At 43.2% G+C, this 25,062-nt stretch overlaps 1 protein-coding gene across 3 annotated transcripts in view; it reads right to left on the bottom strand.

The window, feature by feature from the left end:
- The window catches only part of CAMK1D (calcium/calmodulin dependent protein kinase ID), a 220,173-nt gene that overhangs the window by 114,616 nt on the left and 80,495 nt on the right, over positions 1 to 25,062 (bottom strand). For all 3 annotated transcript variants that reach the window (XM_074538738.1, XM_074538739.1, XM_074538740.1), the window contains exon 2: positions 10,877 to 11,008. In XM_074538738.1, the coding sequence (XP_074394839.1) occupies positions 10,877 to 11,008 (132 nt within the window). The remainder of the gene's footprint in view (positions 1 to 10,876; positions 11,009 to 25,062) is intronic.

Below are 25,062 nucleotides of genomic sequence, written 5' to 3'. Positions count from 1 at the left end.
ACCTCAGCTCAGGCTTCCTTTACCCTTTTTGCTTTGGGCCAAGATTCTCAAGGGAGCCTCGAGGAGTCATGTAACCAAGTTCAACGACTTTGAATTTTCCTATTGACCAGAATAGCATGAGATCACATTACCCACATCTATTTGTTAATGACGAGTGCTCCTTTAGCCATGCTGCTGCTCCATGGCTGGGACACCATAAATGTGTGTGTTGGACACCATAAATGGCAAGGATGATTCCTTCAAGACATAAGCACTGTGGGGCACACAGGAGTTTCACTCAACAGCAATTTTCTCAGGAACACACAAAAAACACAGAAGGAAAAGTTTCAAAGTTCATGAAATTTTTCTGCTTCCCTCCCACCAGCCCCCTTGTAGTAAATATAAATCAGCCAGAAATTACTATTGCTGTAACACAGAAAGGGAGAACTGGCATTTCTGTATAAATGCTGCATTTTTTTGGATCATGTCATATCTATATATTTGTTGTGGTTTGCATAAGAGAGCTTAAAACACTGAAAAAGTCCTTTCCTCTTTGTTTTCAGTCAGAAATCCCCCATTATCCTCTTTGGGAGCAAAGCTGTGAACAGCCGCTGTTTTCTCTTCTAATTATTGATTTTACAGCAGACATGGGAGTGACCAGATTGCTCTGGTCTGGAGAGAGGCTTCTTGACAAAACATATTATGCCAAATGCTGCTGCTGCATGGGAATTCCTCTGCTTTTGGTGGAGAGGAAAAAAAATTAAACAGCTGAGAAACAACCCCATGCCAATGTGGACTTTTCAAATGAGTATTTCAGCACGAGGACTTTTCAAACCACTATTTCAGCACGAGGACTTTGCAAATCAGTATTTCACCACAAGTTAACTATTGCATTCAGAGCCCAGTCCACCACTGAACACATTCCAGGGACCTGCAGGGAATGGCTGCTTAGCTGTAAAAATATGCATGTGTGAGTCCAAAAAGGTTGCAGTTTAATCCCTGCTGCATCAGCCAAGACAGGAGATATCACAAAGGTATGAAGATATTTGAAGCAGGTTGTTATTTTATTTGGTGAGAACTAAACAGATTATATATAGAAATTTATATATAATCTCAGAAGGGGACACTGGTGGTGTGCAGAAATATCTGGCACAGTTCACTGCTACTTATTTGTCAGTTGGTAGTTTTGGTGACATATAGATCTGTAATACATTTTAGATTATTTGCCAAAGCATCCTCCCAATATCCCTTCTCAAAGTTATTGAACAAACTTTCAAAAAAAAAGAAAGAAAGAAATTCTGCTATTTATATGTTTCAGTGATTTCAAAGAAGAACCTATTAAACCAAAGAAGGCTTGAATTCAGCTATGTCTACTTTCCTGGACAAAAAAAAAAATTAAGACAAGGAGGCAAAAGCATTCCTGTTTAATGTAATGCTCCATAATTTTCATTTGATGAAATAGCTGGCAGAGCAAAAGCTGGCTGTCACCTATCCTTAGGGAAATGATTTCATAGTCCACTTACTGATATAGATTGTCAGCATTAAAACTAATCCAAAGGTTTCTGCACTTAGAGAGATTTAAGACCAGGGCAGTATAGCCAGGTGCCTCAGATAGCCAGAGATGTAGAAATATGGATGCAACAAGGAAAATGTCAGGATTTATTTTGAAAACTGATTGGACTAATAGGCTTAAAATCCTATAGTTGCAGAAGCACAACCCCTTACTAAGGACACTCTAATTCAGGATAAAAAACATGTATTCTGATTAAGCCAATCCCTTATGAATGCAAAACACAATTTTAAAAAATTATAATTTCTGATTTTAAAAATATAATCAATGTTTAATATGGAATAAAATTATCATCAGCATTTCCTTGGTGAAACTGACCACCAGAGCAGCCCCCAGACTAAATGGGTGTTTTGTATTTCTGCCTTTGTTAAAAGATAAATTCTGTACATACAGATTTTTTTTAACATTTTTTTCCCTTAAAAACTCTCTCTGAATACAAATAAGGTGTTGTATGAGTAAGCATTGCAAGAAAAAAATCAATGTGTATCACAGTTGACAGTTGCAGGCTTAGTTGGTCAAACAGCAATTAATTTATGCAGCTGTCAGATCAGGATATTTTGGATATATTCCAAACACAGAGGATGCTGTCAGTTTTAACCTGATGCAGCAGAATGTGGGACAGATTACAAATATTTCCCCATTTTATTATAGTGAGAACCAGCCCCCTTCTGCCAAACTCTGCCTTAGGACACCTAGAACTGTTACCTTAATGAGACACAAAATTTAATCGTGATTCATCTTCAATAAATGAAAACAGGAGGTGTAAGTTGTCAACAGAGTTGTTTTAAATTCACACTGGAGTCTCAGAAAAACCTGCCCACTGATAACATTGCTGTCTAATTTCATATGATGAAGGCCAAAAATACAGCAATTTGTGTTCAAAAAGCATTTTAATATGCAACCAAGAGCAAAAAACTGCTTTGGACAAGGAGTGCCACAGAAAACTGTCATTTCTGATAAGATTTCTGTTTCTACCTTCTTGAGCTGACACTTTTGCAATACTTGTTTATCCTCCCTGTACATTCTGATCGACTTAGAAATGCATATTTGAAGATTTCCACAGCAAGTGAGGTTTGAGCTCAGATGCAGCTGAGGATGCTTCCAGCTGCCCAGACGATTCTCACCTCGCCTCTACTTGTTCTCTTTATGCAGTGCTTCACAAATTAGAGCTCTGCTTCACCTCTCCAACAGTCCAGTGTTTTATGAGTTACTGATGTGGATTTTAATAGCATGAAAGTGAAATAAAGGATTATCCAGGGAGTTGTTTGAAATATGCATCTAAAAACTTACCCATTACCAAAATATGGTCACCCTGAGGTAAGAAACTAACTGGTTCCCAGCAGCACCTCACAACAGCTTATTACCAAACACTGAATTCTTCCAGTTCATGTTTCAAGAAAAACATAGAGAATAGAGGCAAAATGCAATAGGTTGATAATATTTAAACAATCTTGACTTCCCTAATGTCATGAGACATTTAAACAGCTTTTGTACTTCTTCCAAATGAAGAAATTACTTCTTTGGAAAAGAAACCAAACCCCTTATTTTTGGACAAAACATTCCAGATTACCTATAAAGAACCTTGGGAGAAAAAACAGAAGAGGAAGTACTTTGCCTAATGAAGCCACCTAGGAGTACACTGAGTACATCCTCAGCTGCTTTTATGCACCAGGACATCCTTGAAGTTTTGAGCTGCAAGCACTGGAGAAAATGCTGTCCCTGCTACCAAAACCATGCACTTGCAAATGAGGTAGCTCTTGGGTTTAAATATGTGGGTGAACAGACCTTATGAATCCAGATTAAGAGCTGAGTCATTTATCAAACTTATTGATCTTGTTGAAAAGGCTTTATGCATCTTAACGAGTCTCTCCTTTTAGGTAACAGACAAGTTGATATAATCAAACACTTGTACCACTGAAACACAATCATGACCATCTTCCTGAGAATTAGATACTGGAAAATAGGTCATAGATGCTCCTTCTTCAGCTAGGGGCTCTGAGAAGACCCTGGCTTTGTTATTCCCCCTGTGCAAGGGAAGTGATCACAGCACCAATCCTGCCCAAGTTCAGGAAGCATTTGGACAATGCTTTCAAGCACCTGCTGTGACTCTTGGGGTGTCCTGCACAGAGCCAGGAGCTGGACACAATGATCCCTGTGGGTTCCCTTCCCAGTCAGCATATTCTGTGATTCTGTGTGGCACTGAAGCAGACACCACCTAAGGCTGACATTCTAAATTAAAATCATTCTGCTAATTTGGACCCTTCCTAGAACTCTTCCAGAAATCAGCTGTTACTTCCTTGAATTATTCTAAAAATTGGAGCACTGAGTGACAATGTGTTTCCATGTCCTCCTTCTAACATGGATATGATATTTTTTAAGATGAGTCAAGGTATGGGGTGACCTTGGATGACAATAGTTGTGCCAGGGAGATCTGGTAGACCACCCCCATCCCCCAGGAGAGAGGACAGCTGTGTCACCATCCAGCACTTAGAGTGAAAGGACTGATCACTCTGTAACCTCCTTGGAGGAGCTGTCTGGGTGTGCAGGTGTGAGGTCAGGCTGAGACACAGAAATGCCACACACCATCCCTGAAGCCTGACCCAGCACCCTGCACCTGCATGGAACTGTGCAAGACCAGAGAAGATACAAAGGATTCTGTGGTTACCACTTCAGAGGGGATTTTTCTCTTCCACTTCATGTATTTTAAGGATTTTTTAAAATGCCTTGATCTGTTTTTCAATATCTGCTTACATCTAATCCAGCATGAAATGCAATCCAGGCAGCCCTGGCTGCAAGTCTTCCCCTGCAAAGTTTCCAGCATCTTAGTGATGAAGAATGGTGTCAGCTTTGTTTCAGGTTTCACATTTTTACTCACTGGAATGAATTCTTTGCAGCAAAACTATTTGCTTAACACAGAGCCAAGTGTGAGTGCCAAGGCAGAGCTGCCCTGTGCCATACCCACATTTAGAGGGTCAGATTCCCCTTTGCCTGAAACCAGAGAAGGGCAATTCATCCAGCATGCATCTCCTTGATCCAGGAGATGATCTCATGGTTTGGGCTGATGTCAGCCTCCAGGCATGCCCAACTGTGCCCCTACCCTGAGCTTTGTGTCTCCTGGCTCCTTTCCAGCCTCCCTAGCAGGGATTTCTGCAGGAGTGCACAGCTGGAAGGGAGGCTCCACAGGCAGGCAGGCAGATCCAGATCAGCCCAAAAGATCTGTGGGGGCAATGGTGAAGCAAATTCATGCATGATGCCAACAAATGTATTCTTGGAAGGGCCCTACCCTGGCACCACTGACATCAATATCATGAATGGCACCACAGGGTATCTATCCCACCCCATGGTGGGGCTGAGCACCCTGAGCCATCCCTGGGGATGCAGGGCCCCACTGAGGAGCAGCTTTTTGGGATGCCCTGGATTTGCAATTCAGTGCTTGGAGCATGACAGCACAGGAGAGCAGAGTCAGCCTTCTGTCACCCCAGAGCAACTGCAGTGGCATGAGCAAGCCAGGTTTTAACAAGTAAATCTACATAAAAGCTTTCTCAGAGAGCGATTACTTAATATAACAACCAGCTGTCTCTTCAATTCTTGCTGAGGCAGCTGATCTTCCCACCATTATTCACAGAGGAGAAAAAACAGGGGGGAAAAAAACAAAAAAAGCAGCAAGGCTGTTTAGTCTATAGAATAAGCAAAGCACCAGAGAAATTATTATACCTGACAGACAGAGATGTCAAGTTCTTTTTTTTTTTTTTGTTTCTCATTTCTTAACCACCTATCCATTTCTTGACAGGAAAAAAGAGCTCTTACTGCTGGGGTGCAAAGAGGTAATTAGTCATTAACCCTTTAAGGGTCAATCCCACAGCTTTTTGTAGCTGAGCTACACGATCCAATTACCATCACTTTTATGTTAGCACTTATCCACACAGGATCTGAATGTCTCCTCTTTAATTCAGCTGGCCCTGTACTGTGCTGTGCAGCCTTGTGCAGAAAAAACAATTACCACAGGAAAACATCAGTGGGCACCAGGAGAGCCTCCAGGCTGGGAAAGTGGAGTATGGGACCACCCAGGCCTGCAAGGGCTGTACTTTTTGACCTGAACACAATCATGGCTTGAATAGATGGGTTTGTCCCCCAAAGTCAATCAGGAACATTCATCTGAATTAATTAAATGCCTGAATTTATGTTAGGGCACATTAAACTTCTGCATGGCCAATTTTATTCAGAATTAATGTAGCCTTTGATTCCGAGTTAAATTGCACAGAAGAGTTTAATAAGAGGTAACTAATGGGTTTCAAAACTAAATTTGGATTCCTCTTCCTGGAGGCCATGGAGTCAGCTCTGGAGGGCTGGGGCAGAACAGAGATAAGAATCTGGGACAGAGAGGTTTTACAAGAAGTTTGTCCATGGACTGCTGCAAAGGAGCAAAGAGGTACAATTTTTTAATTACCCCTGCAGCCTTCCTGTAAATCTTGAGAAAAGGTGATTTTTCCACATTTGTTATCTTTAACACAAGGAGCAGCACTGCCTCCTGGCATGGAGCAAGGGGCTCCTTTGACCATCACCTGATTTATGGGTGAGCAGGAGCTCCCACAATTCCACCCACATTAGGAAAACTTTTCATTGCTGTTTTTAGTTTAGTTTTACTTTGGGTACAGAGCCGACCTCCCAGGCTTTGCAGGACACGTCCCCTCCTCTCTCCCTGCTCTTTATCCCAGCAGCAGCTCCTGGTTTTGGTGCAGGCATACAAGGAGTGAGGCAGTGAACCAGTGCCTGAACATCCTGTCTCCTGAGGAAAAGGGGATGGAAAGCACTGGCAGAAGTTTAGCTGAGCTGCTGGGAACAATTCATTCTTTTTAACAGGAAAAAAAGCCTCAGACCTCGGTAAGGCATGGATTTGATTTGTAATAAGGAATTTAATGATGCCTCTTCCACAGGATCTAGGATAGTAAAGAGGTGGGAGAGAAGGTAGAGCTACCTAAGTAGCTTAGAAATTATTTTTTAAATCCCTGTTCAGCAGAAACTAGCTAAACCAGAGCATGATTTGCTATCTGGACAGTATTGCTTAACAAGACACATGTGCACATTACTGCCATTAAGCAATCAATAAACCTGGGTGCAGGGCTACACACTATTTATTGTTCCTCCTCTTGCTTTGCTCTGACTCAGCACTGAGTCTGTACAATTGGGCAGGTATCACCCAGGCAGCAGAGAACTTCTTGTGATAAACAGTGGTGTAGCCAAAGGGAAAAAGAAAACAAAACCAGCCTTAGAAGCAAATCAGGCATGTTTTTATCTATTTGGCCTATAAGCTTTTTTTCCCCCTCTCTTTAACTAGAACCTCAGACTGCTGTTTCTCTGCAGTCCCACTCTTTGCACTCTGCACTGCCTTCAGGAACCCGTCCAGCAGAGGATTCCTCTTGCAGCGTGTTCACACCTGCACAATTACCATAAGTGGAAGAAATTTCCTCTATTCTACAGCAAACAATGGAAAGGATTGCATTTCTCTTTCTGCTCAAAACCAGAGCACAGTTACTTTCAGGGCAGGTTATGAAACTCCCCCCAGAAAAAGGCTGTGTCACACAGAGGTGACTGTGTGCTGCTGTCCCCACAGCCAGTTAATGCAGCTGTGACAGTCCCGTCCCAGAGATCCCATTTTCTTCCTCAAACACATTCTAAGCATGTTTTCCACATGTTTCAATGTCTTAATTGAAGATAAAAAGAAAACTCCCCTCTTGATGAGGTACCAAACATGGTGGGACTCACACCCTTCTCTGAAACATCCAAGCAAGGGGAGCTCAGCCTCCTCATCAATTTCACTGAACTAATTACTGCCTGAAATTAGGCACGTGCTTAAATGCTCTGTCAGGCGCTGGGATTAACTGCAGACTCAGTCTCTCCCAGCGAGCTCCTTCCCACTCTGTCCCCACCCATCCTTGTCTTCAGGGAATGTTGCCATGGATTTCCACGGGACACAAGAGTCCATATTGGAAGAGCCCCGTTAAGGTTGCTAGGCGTAAATATTGACTTAACGGCTCTTCCGCCTTTTTTCTTTTTTAAGAACAGATTTGTTGGCCATGGCTGGAAAAATAGAATGATGGAGTATGCATGATTCACTCTGGCACTCACACAAACATGCAGATCAGTTGGCTGGCAGCTCCTCTGTTCGCAGAGCATCGCTCCTGAAATGTGTCATTTTGTTTTGGCAGCCCGAGCGTCCGAGCCCACAGACAGAGATGAAATCTCCAACCTTCCATGTACCTCACAGGGGAGTCACTGACCTTATGCTGCACTGAATATTGGATTAATGCTCCCAACAGCTTTTCTGTCCAGACACACAGAAGGACTGACAGAAGTTTTGGTTTCACACCAAGAGCCCGGCCCAGAAACCTCCCACATCCACTCTGCCAACACAAGAGAGGACAGCAAAGCAACTGCAGGTAAAACTGTTTGTTCAAAAGTCTCTTCAATTAGAGCTGTTTCACAGCCAAGAAATATTGATACAAGCAATAATTCTTGTGACAGAAGGAAAGTAGCAGAGGTGAGGGGGACCCTAAGCTTTTGGTCACTGGATTCATGTTTTCATCACTGGTACTCCAGGCTCAGACTTTTAATCCTGACTGCAAAAAATGTTTCTCTAAACATTACTTCAACACACAGCACCATTCAAACTCTCTCCCATATTGATTCTGCCAGATCTGAATGATTTGGCAGGACTGGCAGGGGAATGAGCCTTCACCAGAGATGCCTGAGGGTACCAAGTATGTGGGACACTGTGGGCATTGATCCTGGACATGCCAGCACAATCTCTGGCTATTCCTAAACTCCTGCTCACCACATACAGGGGCATGAGCAGCTCACCTGAGAGCAGCCAGACACTGCAGGAAGCACATTCAGAATTTCCTACCAGACCTCAATTGGATACACAACTGGGGGAAATCAAGAAGAGATCAAGAAGAAATCAAGAAGAATCTTGCATTTCACAACACTTGGCAGAGGTCTGCCAGAAAGCACAGAGCTTGTCAGGAGGAAAACAAAATTCTAATGATTGAAGATAGGAGGAGAAAGTCCAGTGTAATACAAGAGACCCTTCTCTGAAGGATCTCAAGGGGCTTGTCTGCATTTTTAGCCAGGCAGGATGTCTTTGGGACTTTTATCCCATCAGATTTTAAGCGCCCTCAAAAGACACAATACAAAACCAGTCAGAGAAACTGGGATCAACACCTGTGCCTATTTCTATTTGCTTTGCATCCACATGTGCATATTTCTGTTTGCTTTGCATCCATCCTCTGTGTCTCTACACCTTCCCCTGGGGAACAGGGACCAGCTGGTGCTGCCAGGCATCCTCTGTGCACATCCTCCAGATGAGGTGGTTCAGTGCATGGTACATTTAAGGCTGTGGCACCTCACAGCTCTGCAGGGAAGCCCAAGCCTCTGGGGTCCCACCCATTCATTAGACAACACAAGAAACAGCCATTCTCACTCAGTGTTAAGCTACAAGAAACAAAAGCAAGGGCACTTAGATGGAGCTTAGCAACAGCTGCTCAGGATCCATTCAACCACTCTCAATCTATTTTTACTGACAGCTTTTGAAGCAGAGAATTCATTAAACAGAGGAACAGGTTGATATCCGTTCTCCTCAGCTGTAGGCAGAATTTAGTTTGTTATTTTCTAATTGTTTCCTTGGTGGCACGTACAAATTCAATACTGCATCTGCAAGCAAGGATGTCTATTTTCAGAATAAAGACAATGACAGACAAAGTTTGTATTAGCAACAGCTGAGTAGAAGACACCAGGAGATAAAAAAGGGATATTCTCTTTTAAGGTCCTAACGTGCACAGGACAAGAGATTGAGTAGATCTAATTGCATGAAATTAAGGCATTTTCTGCCCACTCACTCTCCTGCCCTTGCAGCTGGAATAGCACAGCCTGGGTGCTGCCTCCTGGTTTCTCAGGAATGTGTTTGCAGGGAACAGAAACGTTTCACAGTGCAGAAGCAAGAAATAGCCTGAATGATTTCTCTGCTCTGCCAGCTCAGGATCAAGGCTGATGCAAGTCAGTTCTTACTGCACGTGGATATTGCCCCCCTTGCACCCCACAGGAGAATCAGGGGACAAACCCATCAACACAGAGACTTTCAAGCTGTGTTATTGGCCATTATTGCCTGGTTACAGACATGGCAAGGGTTGAGTTTTATGACAGGCTCTCAAAAACACCACACAGCAAGACAACATGCTGCTTTTCTCACAGGGTTTACCTTGTACTGACGCAAGGTGGGCTCAGCAATAGGAAGGCACTGCTACAAATAGTTGTGGCTGTTTGGAGCCCCATTTATGTCTCCCCACCAAAAAGGATCCCCTCTGCCAGCTGAGATGTCTGAATTTGCCCTTGTGCCTGCTGAGATGTCTGAATTTGCCCTTGAGCCAGCTCCTCTGACTTAGGCTGGCTGAGCTCTTCATCCAGTCAGATTTTAGGATCTGTTTTGTCACACGGTGCCCAGATGATCAGCCTTCAGCTCTGACATGACCAAGCACTGGGGCAATAAGTCCCACCTGGGACAGAAGTGCAGCAGAAATAAGAGTGTCGCAGTCCAGTGCAGAGCAGTTCTGTATAACTGTGCTACCTTTAACTCAATGAGAAGGTACTTTCAGAAGTTTAAAACATACTACAGGAACCAATCCTAAAGTAACCAATCTCTTTCTGTTCCCCAGAATGAAAGTCAAGGGTGATAAGTTCAGATCCAAATGTCTCAAGTCAGGTGAAATAAATCCCACCTTCAGGATATTAGATGAGGAAGAGGTAAGGATTGAGTCTCTAATAACTACAATGAATTCACAGCAATTGTGAAATTCCTTTTTCTTACCCATGTATTCCAGCCAAAGTGAGGGAAAAAACCACATCTCCCTTCCAGAAGTACAAAGTACCACTCATCTTTATGGCACAGGTTAACACCATCTCCTATGATAATCCATGGCATGTCATCATTTTAGAGCAATTAAACAGACTGTTTTAAGCATTTAAAAATTATCACCCTGCTCCTGCTCTGCTCAAATGCTGTGACACAACTGCTGACATTCTTAGTGGATAAAGTCTCTTTATGGCATCATAGACTTACTCTAGCCTCAGTCCTTTCTGATTCTGCAGTTATGTGGCTGCATTAATCTGAAAGAAGAGCATTTCTCAAAACATTTTCAGCACCATTTAAACTTGCATGATCTTGTCTGCCTGTGATGGGCTGAACACCTTGTCAGTCACATTTGTCAATCACTGTTCCTCAGATGCAGGAGTCTAGCTGAAGCAAAGGGGCAGAAATGAAGGTCTGGTACTCACTTTCTCAGCACTGCAATTTCATTCTCTATGCTGCTTTCCTTCCCCTTCAGTGCCTTCTTGGGAATGCATTTGACTGCAAAGAGTTTCCCACTCGCTCTCTCTTCAGCCAGAACAACTTCAGAGAATGCGCCCCTGAAAGAAGAGAAGAAAAATCCTGGTTTAAAGTGGTGTTTTTTTCTTTGAAGCCTGTTAACTGAAACACAACCATTGAACATGGTTCTTCTGGTGTCCTTTGGAAGCCGCTCTTGTTAAACACAGAAATGACATTACAAACATCTTTCTTTGCCTTTACAAACATATGGAGACATTCACACTCATGCAGTGCATTAAAGGCTTACCAAACACAACCATTTCAATAAAGAACCATGATCCAGCAGAGATATCAGCTTGAAAATGAGAAAGCACCATTTCTGTACACAGGGGCATGGACCATAGCCTGGCTGCTGACTTGGTGGATGAGGTATTTCCCCCTTTCTGAGGTTTTTGGAGGTGTAACTCACAAAGCAGCCCAGGGCTAAGTGCCACAGCAGTGTCAGGAATGCTCCTGGTTCCTCACTCACCACAAGAGGTCAGGGCCCCCACTCTAGTCCTGCCTGGGCTTCTCCTCACCATTGGATCAACCCTGACTCAGACTGCATCACAAGAGTTATTCCACAGCACAAACTGATGTGTGTAACCACTGAAGCCAAAGAGTTGGATTAAATCACAAGTCTAAACATTGGCCTTAGTAGCAGCCTCCCTATGGTTACCCCAAGAGGGTTACACAAATAAAGAAACATCAGCACAGCAGCCAATTGCCAAGAATGGGCAGTGCCTCTCCTTTGGGTTATTTCATAACAGAGTATTCTTTCTTGCACTGTCAGTGCTTTCTCCCAAGCTTCTGGACCTAACCAAGAAGAGGCCAGGAAAACGTCACAGTCAGTGCTATACACTCATTTTTTTGGTTCCCAGATTTTTTGAGCATTTGAGCATCATTCAGGCTCTGCTACTCTGGACAGATTTGTAGTGGTACATTAGGAGCATCCTTGTATTCTGGAACTTGGTACTGGTTTAGCAGCAAGGTACTGGGCCAGGGAGAGCACTGACCTGATGAGGAACAGCAAATAATTTTTCCTACTCACCAAAATCTCTTCTTGAAGCACCCACTTTGTCCAAGAGAGATCAGAACCAAGGGCTTTTCTAACCCAATGACAGCTGAAGGAACAGGGTGAGCAATCTGGTCTAACAGAAGGAGTTTGGAACTATATGATCCTTACACTTCCTGCCAATCTAAACAATTCTTTGATTCTATGATTCTACAAAGATTTGTGTTTTATTTATAAGAAATAAATATAGTCTTTCCTTTATTATTTCCCCTCATGAGCAGATTATTCTGGTCTCCTACACAGCTCCCTCTGATCAATGCTCAGGAGGGTGCTGAGCAAACCCAACCATGCTCCAGCCTGCTCTTCAAAGGTTATTGTTTGGTCACAGCCTCATCTGGCCACCACCAACTTTCTCTGGCTTTCACTCCTGACAACTGCTGTTTATCTAGATGTTTTGTGGATAAACAAAAGAATTTCCTTTCCTGGACAGGCTCTTCCTTTTTAAGTCATGCACTTGATGACACAAGCAGGCCGCTGTGACCTCACCAGCAGCTCCAGAGTTCCACAACAGCCTCATGAATCATGAAGTGGATAAGCAAAAGGAAGAGGCTGCTGCTCTGGAAACAAAGTACCTGAGCACCCAGAAATGCTTTTGTAGCCCCCAGATAGGGAAATAGTGATAGTGAAATTGAGGAAAAAAGACTTTTGCATGCTGTTATACAGCAGATGTTTGACAGCTTGTCCACGTGGGGCAGTGATCCTCTGAACCAAGAAATGTTTTGCCTCATTTTTACTAAAAAGGGCAGACTATGGCTCCATTTATGCCACTTGGAGCAGCAGAATGATTTCTTCCTTTCTGCTTTGTGTATAATCCACCACAGCATGTCAGAGCATCACAGGCTCCAATTTAGGGTCCTCACAGCTGATCCAAGTGGTTTGCACAAATAAGCCACCCAGAGTGTTTTTAATTGTCTTATTTCCTTTCCTGTTATTGACAGCCCAAGCCATTCAATTCACCAAATAAGGTTTTCATCCTGACCCTCATGCTTGGGACAGCCAGACCAGAACTGCAATTAAACCCTTTTGCTGGAAAGCCCTGAGACCTCAGGGTGCTTACCAGCTTTGGTTGCAGACCTGAGCACTCAGAAACTCACAGCTGTATTTCATGAACCCCTCAAATCCCTTCTGCTTTCAGCACAGCATTTCATCCCCGCTGTGTCTGGAACAGGATCCTTGCCCTCAGTTAAATGGTGTTGGAAGCTGCAGTATTCCCACCAGGAATATTATTTACTGATCACACAGCTCTCCCAGTGTTTATGATATTATAAAAATACAGGGAGCTCCCTTCCCAATCTGCATTTCATTGCTGATCTCAGACAACAAAACAGAGGAAATCCCTTTATTTCCCCTCTACACAATATGGTTAACTTAGTGAAGCACCTCTTTTTCAGCTGGCTCCCTCATTTAGCTGGATTCCTTCCTCCACTTATCAGGACAGACATGGTTTCCTTGCTTGGAAAGAGCCCCTATGAATTTAAATGAAATTTTTTTGTAGAGCTCTGCAATACTCATGAAACCCAATTCCCTATCTCCTTAACAGCCTTTCTCATTACAGCATGAAATAACCTGAAGCTCAGCTGAAGTGTTTGGTCCCATGTCAACCCTGGGCACAGACAGGGAGCTTTTTTACATTGATTTTTATTTGAGGCCATGGCATGAAATTGCTAATGCTGGGAAGAGAAATGGGATGGGCCTGCTGGGAAGGCAGGAGGGAGATGTGAGGAGGCAGGAGGGAGATGTGAGGAGGCAGGAGGAAGGCTGCCTGCACTATTCTGTGCACTTCACACACCCCTGTGCTCACAGAGCAAGGGAGGGACAAAGCAATGAGTCAGTGCACAAAAGAAAGAGAAGTGAAGTGCTGGAAGGAAGGAGAAGGAAGGGAACAGATGCAGAGAGGGATCAGAGTGTTAAACAGACACTCAGCACTATTGGGCAAGAAGAAAGAAGGGGTGGGAGGGAGCACCAGCAAGGGAGAGGCAGCAAAGATACTCCTGGAGTCAGGGAAGAGTCAAAATACTGAATAGATGGGCAAGCAATTATCTCATGGCTTCAAACATGCAGCTGAATTCATCCACCCTTAATGACACGGTCCAGCCTCCACTAAACCCCTCTTGACTCAGGCATGAATAGGTAAATATCAGAGAGAAAGGCAGAAGGACAAGGCTGTTCATTTTCCTGCAACAGCAATATATCCTACAGCAAATCCCCAACTTATGAAAACAGTTCCACAGAACTACCAGCTCAGCAGGCTTGCTAAAGATTTTTTTTCCCTAAAATGAATTAATACTGCCTTTAAAATAATCATATTAATGAAAAAAGCAATTCATTTTAAGAATTAATTACAATTTTTTATTGAGATTTAAAATGCAATTGTGTGCAAAGTTTTAGAAAGAAGTTTGGGGTAGGAAATATTGCATTTTACACCATCAACATAACAGGACTTTTATGAAAAGGCCATGGTTTCCATTAAACATCACCAAGCAGTGCTGTATGATAAAAATGAAAAAAACAAATATCACACTGTGATATAGATTTTTTTTAATTGGAAAAGAGGTTAACTAGCTAAAAATTATGATTGTAAGTTGTCTGCAATGGTTGGGATGCACCATTCCCTTCAGCTGGGAAGGAGTAAATGCAACCTTTTCCAACACGCCCAGGGACAAAATCTTCACCCCTCTGAAGAGGAGCTTCCAAATCCTTCAAGAATTTTCCCTGTCCTGCCTGCAGATGATAGCAAACAAGCAAAAAAGTATCATGGCTTTGAGGAAGTAGAACAGTGGTGGAAATGGGTAAGCAAGAAACTTCTGCAAAATGAAACCACTTTCGGCTGCCAAAATCCGTGTGCGGCAACAACCCATTTTTGAAAGTTTAGACCATATTATCATTTACCCTGGAGGAGCTGCTCTTTTCAAACTTCTAATTCAGGCATGGAATAATTTCATTATTTAGATCACTTCCATATGAATTAGGAACAATGTAAGGGGAAAAAAAAAGATGTTAAAGGACTTGATGAGTGACATTGAGATAATTGCAAATTCTAGAGGGTGCTTGAGATGTTTTGACTCCTCACCCCTTTGCAAACACCTGGACTGTGCAGTATCCTATGAGATGCCAATTTTTTTAAAGTTTTGATTAATTTAAATTATTTCTCATGCATTATTTATCTTTTATATAGATTTAAAGATTATAATTTAAAGATTAACACTGAAATATGAACATTATTCATACCCAGACTGGATTTTCTATGAGAATATGGCTGCAAGGCTAGGCTATCCTGCAGATCAAAGCAAAATAAAGAACAAGTAAGTTTTTTCCTTCTTCTGTTGGAACTATAACTTATTATGAACATTTAATTTCTGAAATACAATGAACAGCATATACTGTGACAGCAAATCTGCTCTCATTCAACAAAAAAATTACTGTGACAAAAACACTGACAAAATGAAGACAAAGCTGATGGAGGGATAGAACTTCTTTTTTTTTCCATTCAGCCTCAATGTTGAGCAGTTTTCCACTGCATTAGCAGGTGCTCTGCCACACTAAGTCAACAGACATAGCCAGGAAACAGATTTCACATCTTCAGGCTGCATACAGCTAATGTTCTTAATTATTGTACAATTGGCTTCCCATGTGTACTTTGCCCTGGCCAAACCAGGAGGGGAAAAAATTGAACACTCAACATCTGAAAAATATACCATGTCCATTCACCCTGAGACAGAAAGTCTGACTGAATCAAAGGGGGACAAATCAAACTAAAGGTCATTTTCGTAGTGCGTCTTTGGCAACCGCACTCAAATTCTGCTCCTTGACTCTTCAAAGAAAGATTACTTTGGACTGCACCACAAACAGAGGGAAAATGGTCTTTGTTAGCATTTTCACAGCTTCTTCCATGGGCCTCAAGGGGTTAACTGCAGGATAAGCCCAAGCTCTGTGTAACACATCAGAGCTTTTTTTTTTTTTAATTTTCTATTCAGTTGTTTTTGTAAGCACCTCCTCACTCTCCTCACACATCATCCAGGTGCATCCCAACACAAACCAAATTAAAGTTGGAAATAAAGATTTTTATTCCAAAGTCATGTCCATTGGTGTTCTGACAGCTGCATGAAAATGAATTTACAATTCAATTCAATAGTTTTGTGATGTTTGAATGCAAAGTTAACAACACAGAAGTATGGAGAGGGTTTTTAGCCAGCCAAGAGGAAAGGAGAAGGACTTTGGAGCTGCGCTACACATGGTACAGAAACCAAATTCTCTACATATTCCCAAGAACTGAAAATAAATTCATGCAAAAAGCTGACTAATCTGGTGGCAGCCATCTATGCTTTAGAGCACAAATACTTTTTCTAGCTATTTTCATTCATCAAACACACAGTTCAGGCCTGCAGCCCCTTCTATGGCAATGCTTCCTCTGCCTGGGCAAGAGCACAACAACTGGGATCACTGTATTAACACTGGTATTTTTAGCCTCCCTACTCATTTAATTTCCACTCAGCCTCCCAGCCACGACTGAAAATGCTGTTTCCTACCTTGGGGCCCCACGAGTGCCTGCTCCAACAGCAGACATGGCCCTGCCCTGGGCAGTGTCTGACCCCGGCTCCCCTCTCCAGGCTGATCCCAATCCCTGCCCGCAGTGATGATCCCATGGAGGTGCCTGATGCTGCAGCCTGGGGCTGCTCTTAACCCACCACAGATGATGAACAGCACTCCCACTGTGCCAGAATGCTGCTGCTATACCCTGATGGACACTCCAATAATGGCAGGAGGCACAGATACTCTTTGCTGGGTGTTCCTGCAGCGAGAAGCTCCTTTTTGGAGCACTCACACCTTTCCCTGCACCACTGCCCCATGGCCATTCTCTTTCTGGAGCACTGACACATTTCTCTGTGCCCTGAGCCATTGCTCCACAGCCATTCCTTTTCTGGAAAACTCACACCTCACTCTGTGCCCTGAGCCATTGCCCCATGGCCATTCCATTTCTGGAACACTCACACCTTTCCCTGAGCCATTGCCCCATGGCCATTCCATTTCTGGAACACTCACACCTTTCCCTGAGCCATTGCCCCATTGCCATTCTTTTTCTGGAGCACTCACACCTTTCCCTGAGCCATTGCCCCAGGCCCATTCCATTTCTGGAGCACTTACACCTTTCCCTGAGCCATTGCCCCATGCCTATTCCTTTTCTGGAGCACTCACACCTTTCCCTGTGCCCTGAGCCATTGCCCCATGGCCATTCCCTCAGCATTTTGTCTTGTCTAAGGTATCCTAAAACCACTGTGGGCTTGCAGCGAGCAGCCACAGTGTGAAAGGACCCTGCAGTCACCATGCTCAGGGTTGGGCAGCACAAAATCCCCAATTCGACTTTTCTTTCAGTCATTCTGCTGCTTGCCCTGTAACAAAATATTTGGGAGGAGATAACCCCATCAATACCTAAATCTCTGCTAGGGTTTATAGCCACGACAGAGCCGCCCAACAATAAATAACACACTCCAGGCAGAGCTTCTTTATTCACCTCCTTTTAAACCAGTTGGTTTCCACTTACCATTTCAGTCTGCAACAAAATGAGCAGCACAAAGCTTTGATCTTGTGTGGCCACCAAGAGATTTCCTATTTGTTTGGATTTAACTTCTGTTTTTTGTGGGTACTATTGTCTACGGTTACAACAGCTTAGTGTTTTGACAGTTTTTGTCACCAGAGTCAGCTGCAAGAATTTTAATGCCCATTTGAGGCGTATAATTTCCTCTAGTTTAGCTGCTCAATATTTAATAATCTCAGGGAAAGGAAAAAAAAAAGAGCCCACCCACTAGAAGAACTGGGATTAAGACTGGAAATCCATGTCAGCTACTTAAAGGAAAGCTACTTAAAGGGAAGAGACTTCTATGAAGCCAGAAAACACAGATTTAAAGTTGCACATCATAAAGCATGAATTTATAGCAGTATAGTCAAGGTGGTTTCCCTCACAGCCCTGGACCCCCTTCACCAGAAGGCAACAACCCCCTGAGAGAAAATCAATGGTTTTCACTCAAGGAAAACATCCCTGGAAATGATGTGAACCATTCTGTAGCTGGGATTAATTCTTTACTCCAGGATGAATTCCAAGGTCACAGCAGGGCCTGGCACACACCACCAGCACCTCTGGTCATTCCAGCTCACACAACAGCAGGGTGAAGGCACCAAACACACAACCAAGGAGACCTCCAGCCAAGAAAAGCCACCAGGGGCAGAGCAGAACGAGACATGCAGGCTTCAGTGCCATAAAATTTGGGTTCAAAGATGAATGAACCACACAAGGCACAGATATCCAGCCAAAAATGAAAGTTGCTGAAGAATCTTCTCCCTTTCTAAGATGAACTAATTTGTTTGAGCTGCCTGGTGTATGCTAATTTAATAGGATGCTATGCAGTCTGTTGTGAGACAGTGATGCATGGATGCTAAAAAGGGAAACTGGCCCAGCTCAGATCCCCAGTAGTGTTTGTTATTACAGTCATTTTCTTTACTGAACTGTTTGCTCCTTTTTGATTAATCCTGACCCCTATTAGAAAGGGAAGTATTGTCTTTAAAGGCCTATTACATTTACATTACATCCTCTGTGGCAGTCACACTAAAGCTATCAAGAAAAACATACAATTCTCTGTACTGAGATCTTCCTTCCATTATACTCTTCACAAATGAGCTGTTAAGCAGATTTTTTTTTTTCCCACTGATGATCACTTTCCTTCCAAAGTGAATATTTAAGTACCTTTTTTCCCACTTTCATCTTATGAGTCAAAAGGAGCTCATCGTCTGGCAGGGTTTATCTGATGGCAGCATTCTCACAAGAAAATAACCTTTTTTCTTCTAGGAATGACCTCAAACCTTTCTAGAGGCATAAGTGATCTCCATATTTTTTTTTCCAAAGCATTTCCCCATTCTAACACTGACATATACATAGTCTATTATTTCTGGAGATCTTATCTGGCCGTATTAAGTAGATTACACCAATTTGAAAGAGCCTGGTTCTTCTTCTTCTTTCTCCACATGGAAACTCAAGAAAAAAATCTGTCCCAGTGTGGCATTCTCCAAGAGGCTGAATCAATTACAGAACAAGTAAATGATACTGTAGCAAAGCAAAGCAAGGCAGACACTGCAGTTTTGCTTCCAAAAATTCCTACATTTCTTCTACAGGGCTCTGTAGGGAAGGTGGAACTATCCACTGCCTAAAGATCAAATAATTTTGCAGCTGTGACTAATCCATGGGAAATGTCCATTTAGCCAAGAGTTTCACCTAAAGGTGTCTGGAACTTCACAAGTCCAAGATATAAAAGTCTGCACAGCGCCTCATTCATTCAAGTGGCATTTCTTTCTCTGTCACAGACATCTTTTATGAAAAATCCTTTCCTTGGAATTTTTCCTCCTGAGAAACTGAGAAGCCTCAGGAACAAAATGCAAACATTGATTATCTGCTGCTGTGGAATGCAACAGATGCATCTGTGATTGGCCCATGTTGGTTGTTTCTAATTAATGGCCAATCACAGCCCAGCTGGCTCAGACAGAGAACCCGAGCCACAAACCTTTGTTATCATTCCTTCCTATTCTATTCTTCTGAGGAAATCCTTTCTTCTTTTCTTTTCGTATAGTTTTTATGTAATATATATCATAAAATAATAAATCAAGCCTTCTGAAACATGGAGTCAGATCCTTGTCTCTTCCCTCAACCTGAGACCCCTGAGAACACTGTCACATTTCTCTACAAAATAAAGCCACAGTGTCAGTTCTGGTAGCCTTCCCAGTGCTCAGAGGCAAAGGGTTGTATCCCTTGAGCTGTGATTTTCAAACACCAACCCTGCCTTTCATGAACTGCACTGCCCATTCCACAGCTGAGGGCCTTGAGGAGCAGGAACTCCATGGACTGATGTGGCATCTGGGGATGTGGTTTGCTGGTGAAGATGGCAGCATTAACAGCTGGACTCAGTGGTCTTGGAGCTCTTTTCCAACTTCAATAACTGTGATTTTTATTTAATTTAATTAAAAGCTGGGAGCTTTGCATCGTCTAAAATTGCACATTCCTGTTGTAGTTTGAAAAGCATCTGCAGCAGATGCTTATGTCCTACCCAAAATTAATGACAGCACACTGTCATTAATTAATTAATGACAGACACTGTGATGTGTGCTGTCCAGCACACTGACAATCCTACTGTGTGTCTGTAGGATCCTTAAACCCTGTTTGCCTAAACCCCCCTGTTCCATTTGCTGCACAACTTTGGTCACAGAGATCACCTGAGACACCCAGACATTAGTGCAGATGATCACAGCGTGGTTCTGCCTATTCTGAGGGCAAATTTAGATTAGACAACTGCACCATGAAAGCAGTGCACATCATCCAGCATCTGCCTTTTCCACTGCAATCCTCCAGATCCAATGTGGAGCCCCAGTCAGGAAGCAGCTCCATGAATGTGATGAGCAGCCACTGAAAGAGGAGGGCACAGGGCTCAGAGCTGTCACAAGCATAGCTGAACAACTCCCATTGTCCACCAGCCCTTCTGTGCTCTGTGAAACTCCAACTGGCCTCTTCTCATCCTGCTGCCTCAGCCAGCCCTGCACATCCATTTTAAATATCTGGGCTAAAAATTGTGCGCATTTTGTATCCTTGCCCACTCCAAGTTGCAGATTAGAATTTAAAAAAAAAAAAAAAGAGAGAGAGAGAGAGAGAGAGAAAGACAATTCAGTATGGTGGAATACAAATTTTATAGCTCAGAGCTTAGCTCTGGTAGGAAAAGGCACTGCAGGATATTCAGAGCTCCATCTGCAGCTTTACTCCCAATGGCCACCTCTCAAAACACAGGGAAGAGCATTTGCTTTTCTACTCCCCAGCCTCTTCACTCATGTATCCACATGTGGCTTCATGCCTGAGCTGAGGTACATTAAGAAACTCAGCAAACTGGTTTGCCTAGCAACTGGCAAGCTTGAAAATAAACACTCTGGCAAAGATTATTTCAGTCTAACTGTACATGAAGTTACCAGGGCCTTTGCAACTCACAGACACTTCTGCAAAAAAGAATTGCCGCACGCTTTCCACATGTGCCACCCTCGGTCATTCTCATGAAAACTGAGTGTAAAAAGGGGGTTTCTTTCAGCTTCTGCTGACGAGGAATTTCTCCATGGCTCCATTTTCATGGTGCTGTGTTGAGCCTACTGAGATAATTTTCCAAACAGATTCAGCACCAGCACACGTTTCCCCCCATAAAGTCATTGTCACAATCCTCCACACTGCTCTGAAGGCACATCTTTTGATGTCATGGAGTTACATAGGGACTGGCAGAAATAAACTCCCCAGGGAGATGTAAGGAACCAAAAGCTGCAACAGCTTCCATCCAAATCCTTCCCAGCCTAACCATGGATCCAGATAAAGCAGAAGCCAAAGTGTGATGCTCTGAGCTCATCCCATGCTTTTAACAGCAGGGAAAGGCAGGGACCCCTGCAGCAATCCCATCCCCTGAGGCTGGGAGCCATCCCTGCCTTCTGCTGCCTTGCCCATGGGATGTTAGAAGTGTTAGAAGACAGGGAATGAGCCCTTTCAGCACGGCAGAGCTGCATGAGAGCAGCTGAGCAGGTCAGAGAGTCACAACAGAGGAAAGGTGATGGTGTCTCCTGCATTTCATTTGAAAGGAGGACAGACCCCCCTGCCCAAAGAGGTCAGTCTGGTCCATGGAAGCAACATGTTGTTGAGATGGTCCATGAAAACATCAGCAGTGAGACACACACTGATATCTCTGCCCCATTGCTCACAAAGTCTTCAGATTCCTGCTTTAATAGCAGCTGGTTTTGACTTAATAGAGATTAATCCTAATTTATTTGCCAAATTTGCTGTTAAGGAGAAGGAGACTGAAGCCCTACAGATTTTCCAGGGCAAGCTGCTGTTGCTGAGCTTCACCTGACTCACCAGAGCCATGACAGACTGGGACTGCCCACAGCTCCAGCACCCTGTGAAACACAGGCAGAGCCAGGCCAGCCACCCCTCAGCCTTGCCCTGCCATGTCAACTTCCCTCAGCCCGGCCCTGCCATGTCAACTTCCCTCGGCCCGGCCCTGCCATCCTCCAGTGAACAGCAGCACAGGGGGAACCATCTCAGTGTCTCAAGCAGCTCACAAACACCAGCCAAAGCCAACTGCTGCACAGGGATGTTCTCCTGTGTTGGAAAACTTCAGCAGAAACACTCTGACAGCAAGGCTGGTTCCCTTTATCTGAAATGCAATCACAGCACATTATGGTCCCACAGTACAATGGTCAGTTTCCTAGGAGATGACTGCCACACGCCCTGACTGGTTTTAAAAATGAAGTTTCTCAGAACTGACTTCCGTCTCAGGTTGACATTCTACACACACATTGACAGTGCCACCTCTGTGTTTCCCATCCTTCAGGTGGGTCCAGATAACCCAGCCCAGACCTTGGGCAGCAGGGATGAGAGGCACCATAAAATGGCCCAAGAGCTGATGAGGAGAACACAATCTTCAAACCTGACAGCAATAATTTCTGTGTTTCTTTGGAAGCTATTGCATCATTTCATGGACAGAAAGGAAGCAGCATGTTTTCCTCCCAGGTGACCTGCACTTCAGAAGTTTAAAGAACCCCAAAGGGAATGAATGAGCTGTCAGGGGATAGGAGAAATGCCTTGCAAGAACAAAAAAGTGGTTAAAAGACAGAAAACAGCACGGAATAAATGGTAAATCCATTTAATATCCAGTGTTAGGGGTCATCAGTAAAGCAGTCTGCCACAGCCTGAAGGCTTTGTGCTGTTGAGATCCTTCTCCCCAAAGGGAGGCTTCAAAGCCTGACTAGCAGTAAAGGAACTCTCATGACATTCATGGCTGGAAAATCAAGGTATACAATGCTGCAATGCTCTGTGCCTCCAGACAGACCCATCTTGCAGGAGAACACTGGCAGGGTGAGAAGGAACGATCAGGATTGCAGGAATATCTCTCCTAATGCACTGTAAAGGTTACCTGAAAGCCAGTTCCCAAAAATACTGCTAACAGCAGGGCACTGGCAGCAGGCTGAGGAGCCAAGCTCTGCATGGTCCAGCTGGAAGAAGCTGCCACAGGTTGTGTGGGGTACAAAGGTGATACACCAGCCCACTGAAGAGATGGGCTGCAGAGTATTCAAACAGGTTAAAAGTTGATTAAAGAAAAAAAAAAAAGAAAATATTCCAGAAATTTAGCTTCCTGGGGAGCTTCTGTTTATTGTCATTGAAAGGGCTTGAAGGGGAGGATGGGTTGGACACTCAATGCTGACAGCAAGGGCACAAGTTGATCCCTGGAATTTAGGAATAAATCAAAATGAGACAGCATCTCTGCCCACTATGATCATAGGGGGAGGTTCACCATGAAGAAATAACCTTTGAGCCCATTAAAAATATAGAAAAATAACCTTTGAGCCCATGACCAGCCAAAAGGATGTGTGTGAAATTGTTGGAATAGCAGAAAAAACATGCTGCTTCCTTGGGGAAAAGTTTTGCTTTCTTCCAGGGGTAGGAATTTAATTTTAACAAAGAACATAAGAAATGGAGCTCATGTAGCACAAGACTTCCTCCTACCCTGTTTATCCTCCAGCAGTCAGAGATCCAGGAAAGGGATTTCTGTTCAGGTAATAGCTGTCTCAGCTACCTGTCCTGCACTAATCTCTGTAATTCCTTTTCTCCAACCCATTTACACTTTCAATTTCAGTCTCCTGCAGAATTAAGCACAATGAAGTACAAATTATATGATAAAGCATTCTTCTTTGTTCATTCTCAATTTGATGCTTGATAATTTCATCCCATAACTCTCCAGTGAAAGATATTTTAAATATGTTAAGTAACCAACTGCTTTCCCATGTCACATAATGGTTTTTAAACTACAAGTAGAGGCAGAAACAGTCAGCAAAAGGAGTGTGCAAGAACTGGATTCCCCCTCACTCTCCATGTCAAGAAACTCTCAACCTATAGTAGGAGACATGAGACAAACCCAGAATTCTTAGGAAAGAAAGCTGTGTTACACTTTTACACTGTGTTAAATCTTCAGTGTTGTGTGTAATTTTAAAGAAATACCTGTAAAAATGAATAAAGTTGTCAAAACAAGAAGTGAGAAGGTCCTGGGAGACAGAACCAGGAGAGCTAAAACTTGCAGGAAACAAACACTGTTTGAAAATACTGATGCTGGAAACACAGACCAAATCTATGCCCCAGGAAAAGAAATTCTTGAAACAGAGAAGTCTGGCAGGCTAAGCAGCTGGAAGAGAAAGTGTGAGAAGGAAGACAACATCCTCAAACCCAGAAATTGTGTGTCCATATGAGGAAGCAAAAATGGATTTCAAGTTCCGGTGGCTAAAATAAAAGAACTTGAAAGGATGGGAAAAAGCACCTAAAGAACAGTTGCACCAGAAGGGAACCCAATAAAGATTTATTCTGCACATGTAAGAACCCAGATAACTGATGGACCAGGATGAAACCAACTACAGATGTAGCAGAAATAAACTCACATGAATATCACAAAAAAATCACGGGTTTTGTCATGTATGATCATTGCAAGGAGGTTTGGGAAAGTTTTTACACTGGAAACCTTCTTTACAAGGCTGGTAAAAAGGGTCATGGACTGGACTGACCCAACCATCCTAGGAGAATGAAACTAAACTTTCATTCTAGGGCATGAAACTAAATACATGCTGAAGTCTCCTTCTTAAAGCTTTATGTGTATAAATAAATAAATAAATAAATAAATAAATTTAGAAGGCAGCTAAATTAATGTAACTTTAGAAAAGGGATGCAAAGAAATAAGTCAGGAGTTACCTACTACTCCAGATTAGCAAAACTGACATCACAGGTCAGTAAAAACTCTAGTGAAGAATATCCCTCCCACCAAAGACAATTACTGAACACTTTGAACAGCCTGATAGACTGAGGATTTAGGGAAGGAAATCCAGGCTTCATAAATGCACTGGAATGCTCTGGAAGGGTCAACAACTATGCAGATGGGAAAATGCTGTTGATGTGGTTTTTTTCAGATTTCAGTGGGGTGCCTCAAGGATCTCTGA

The sequence above is a fragment of the Zonotrichia albicollis genome, chromosome 4, assembly GCF_047830755.1.
Source record: "Zonotrichia albicollis isolate bZonAlb1 chromosome 4, bZonAlb1.hap1, whole genome shotgun sequence".
Taxonomy (NCBI): domain Eukaryota; kingdom Metazoa; phylum Chordata; class Aves; order Passeriformes; family Passerellidae; genus Zonotrichia; species Zonotrichia albicollis.
This window is presented reverse-complemented; position numbering and strand designations above follow the sequence as displayed.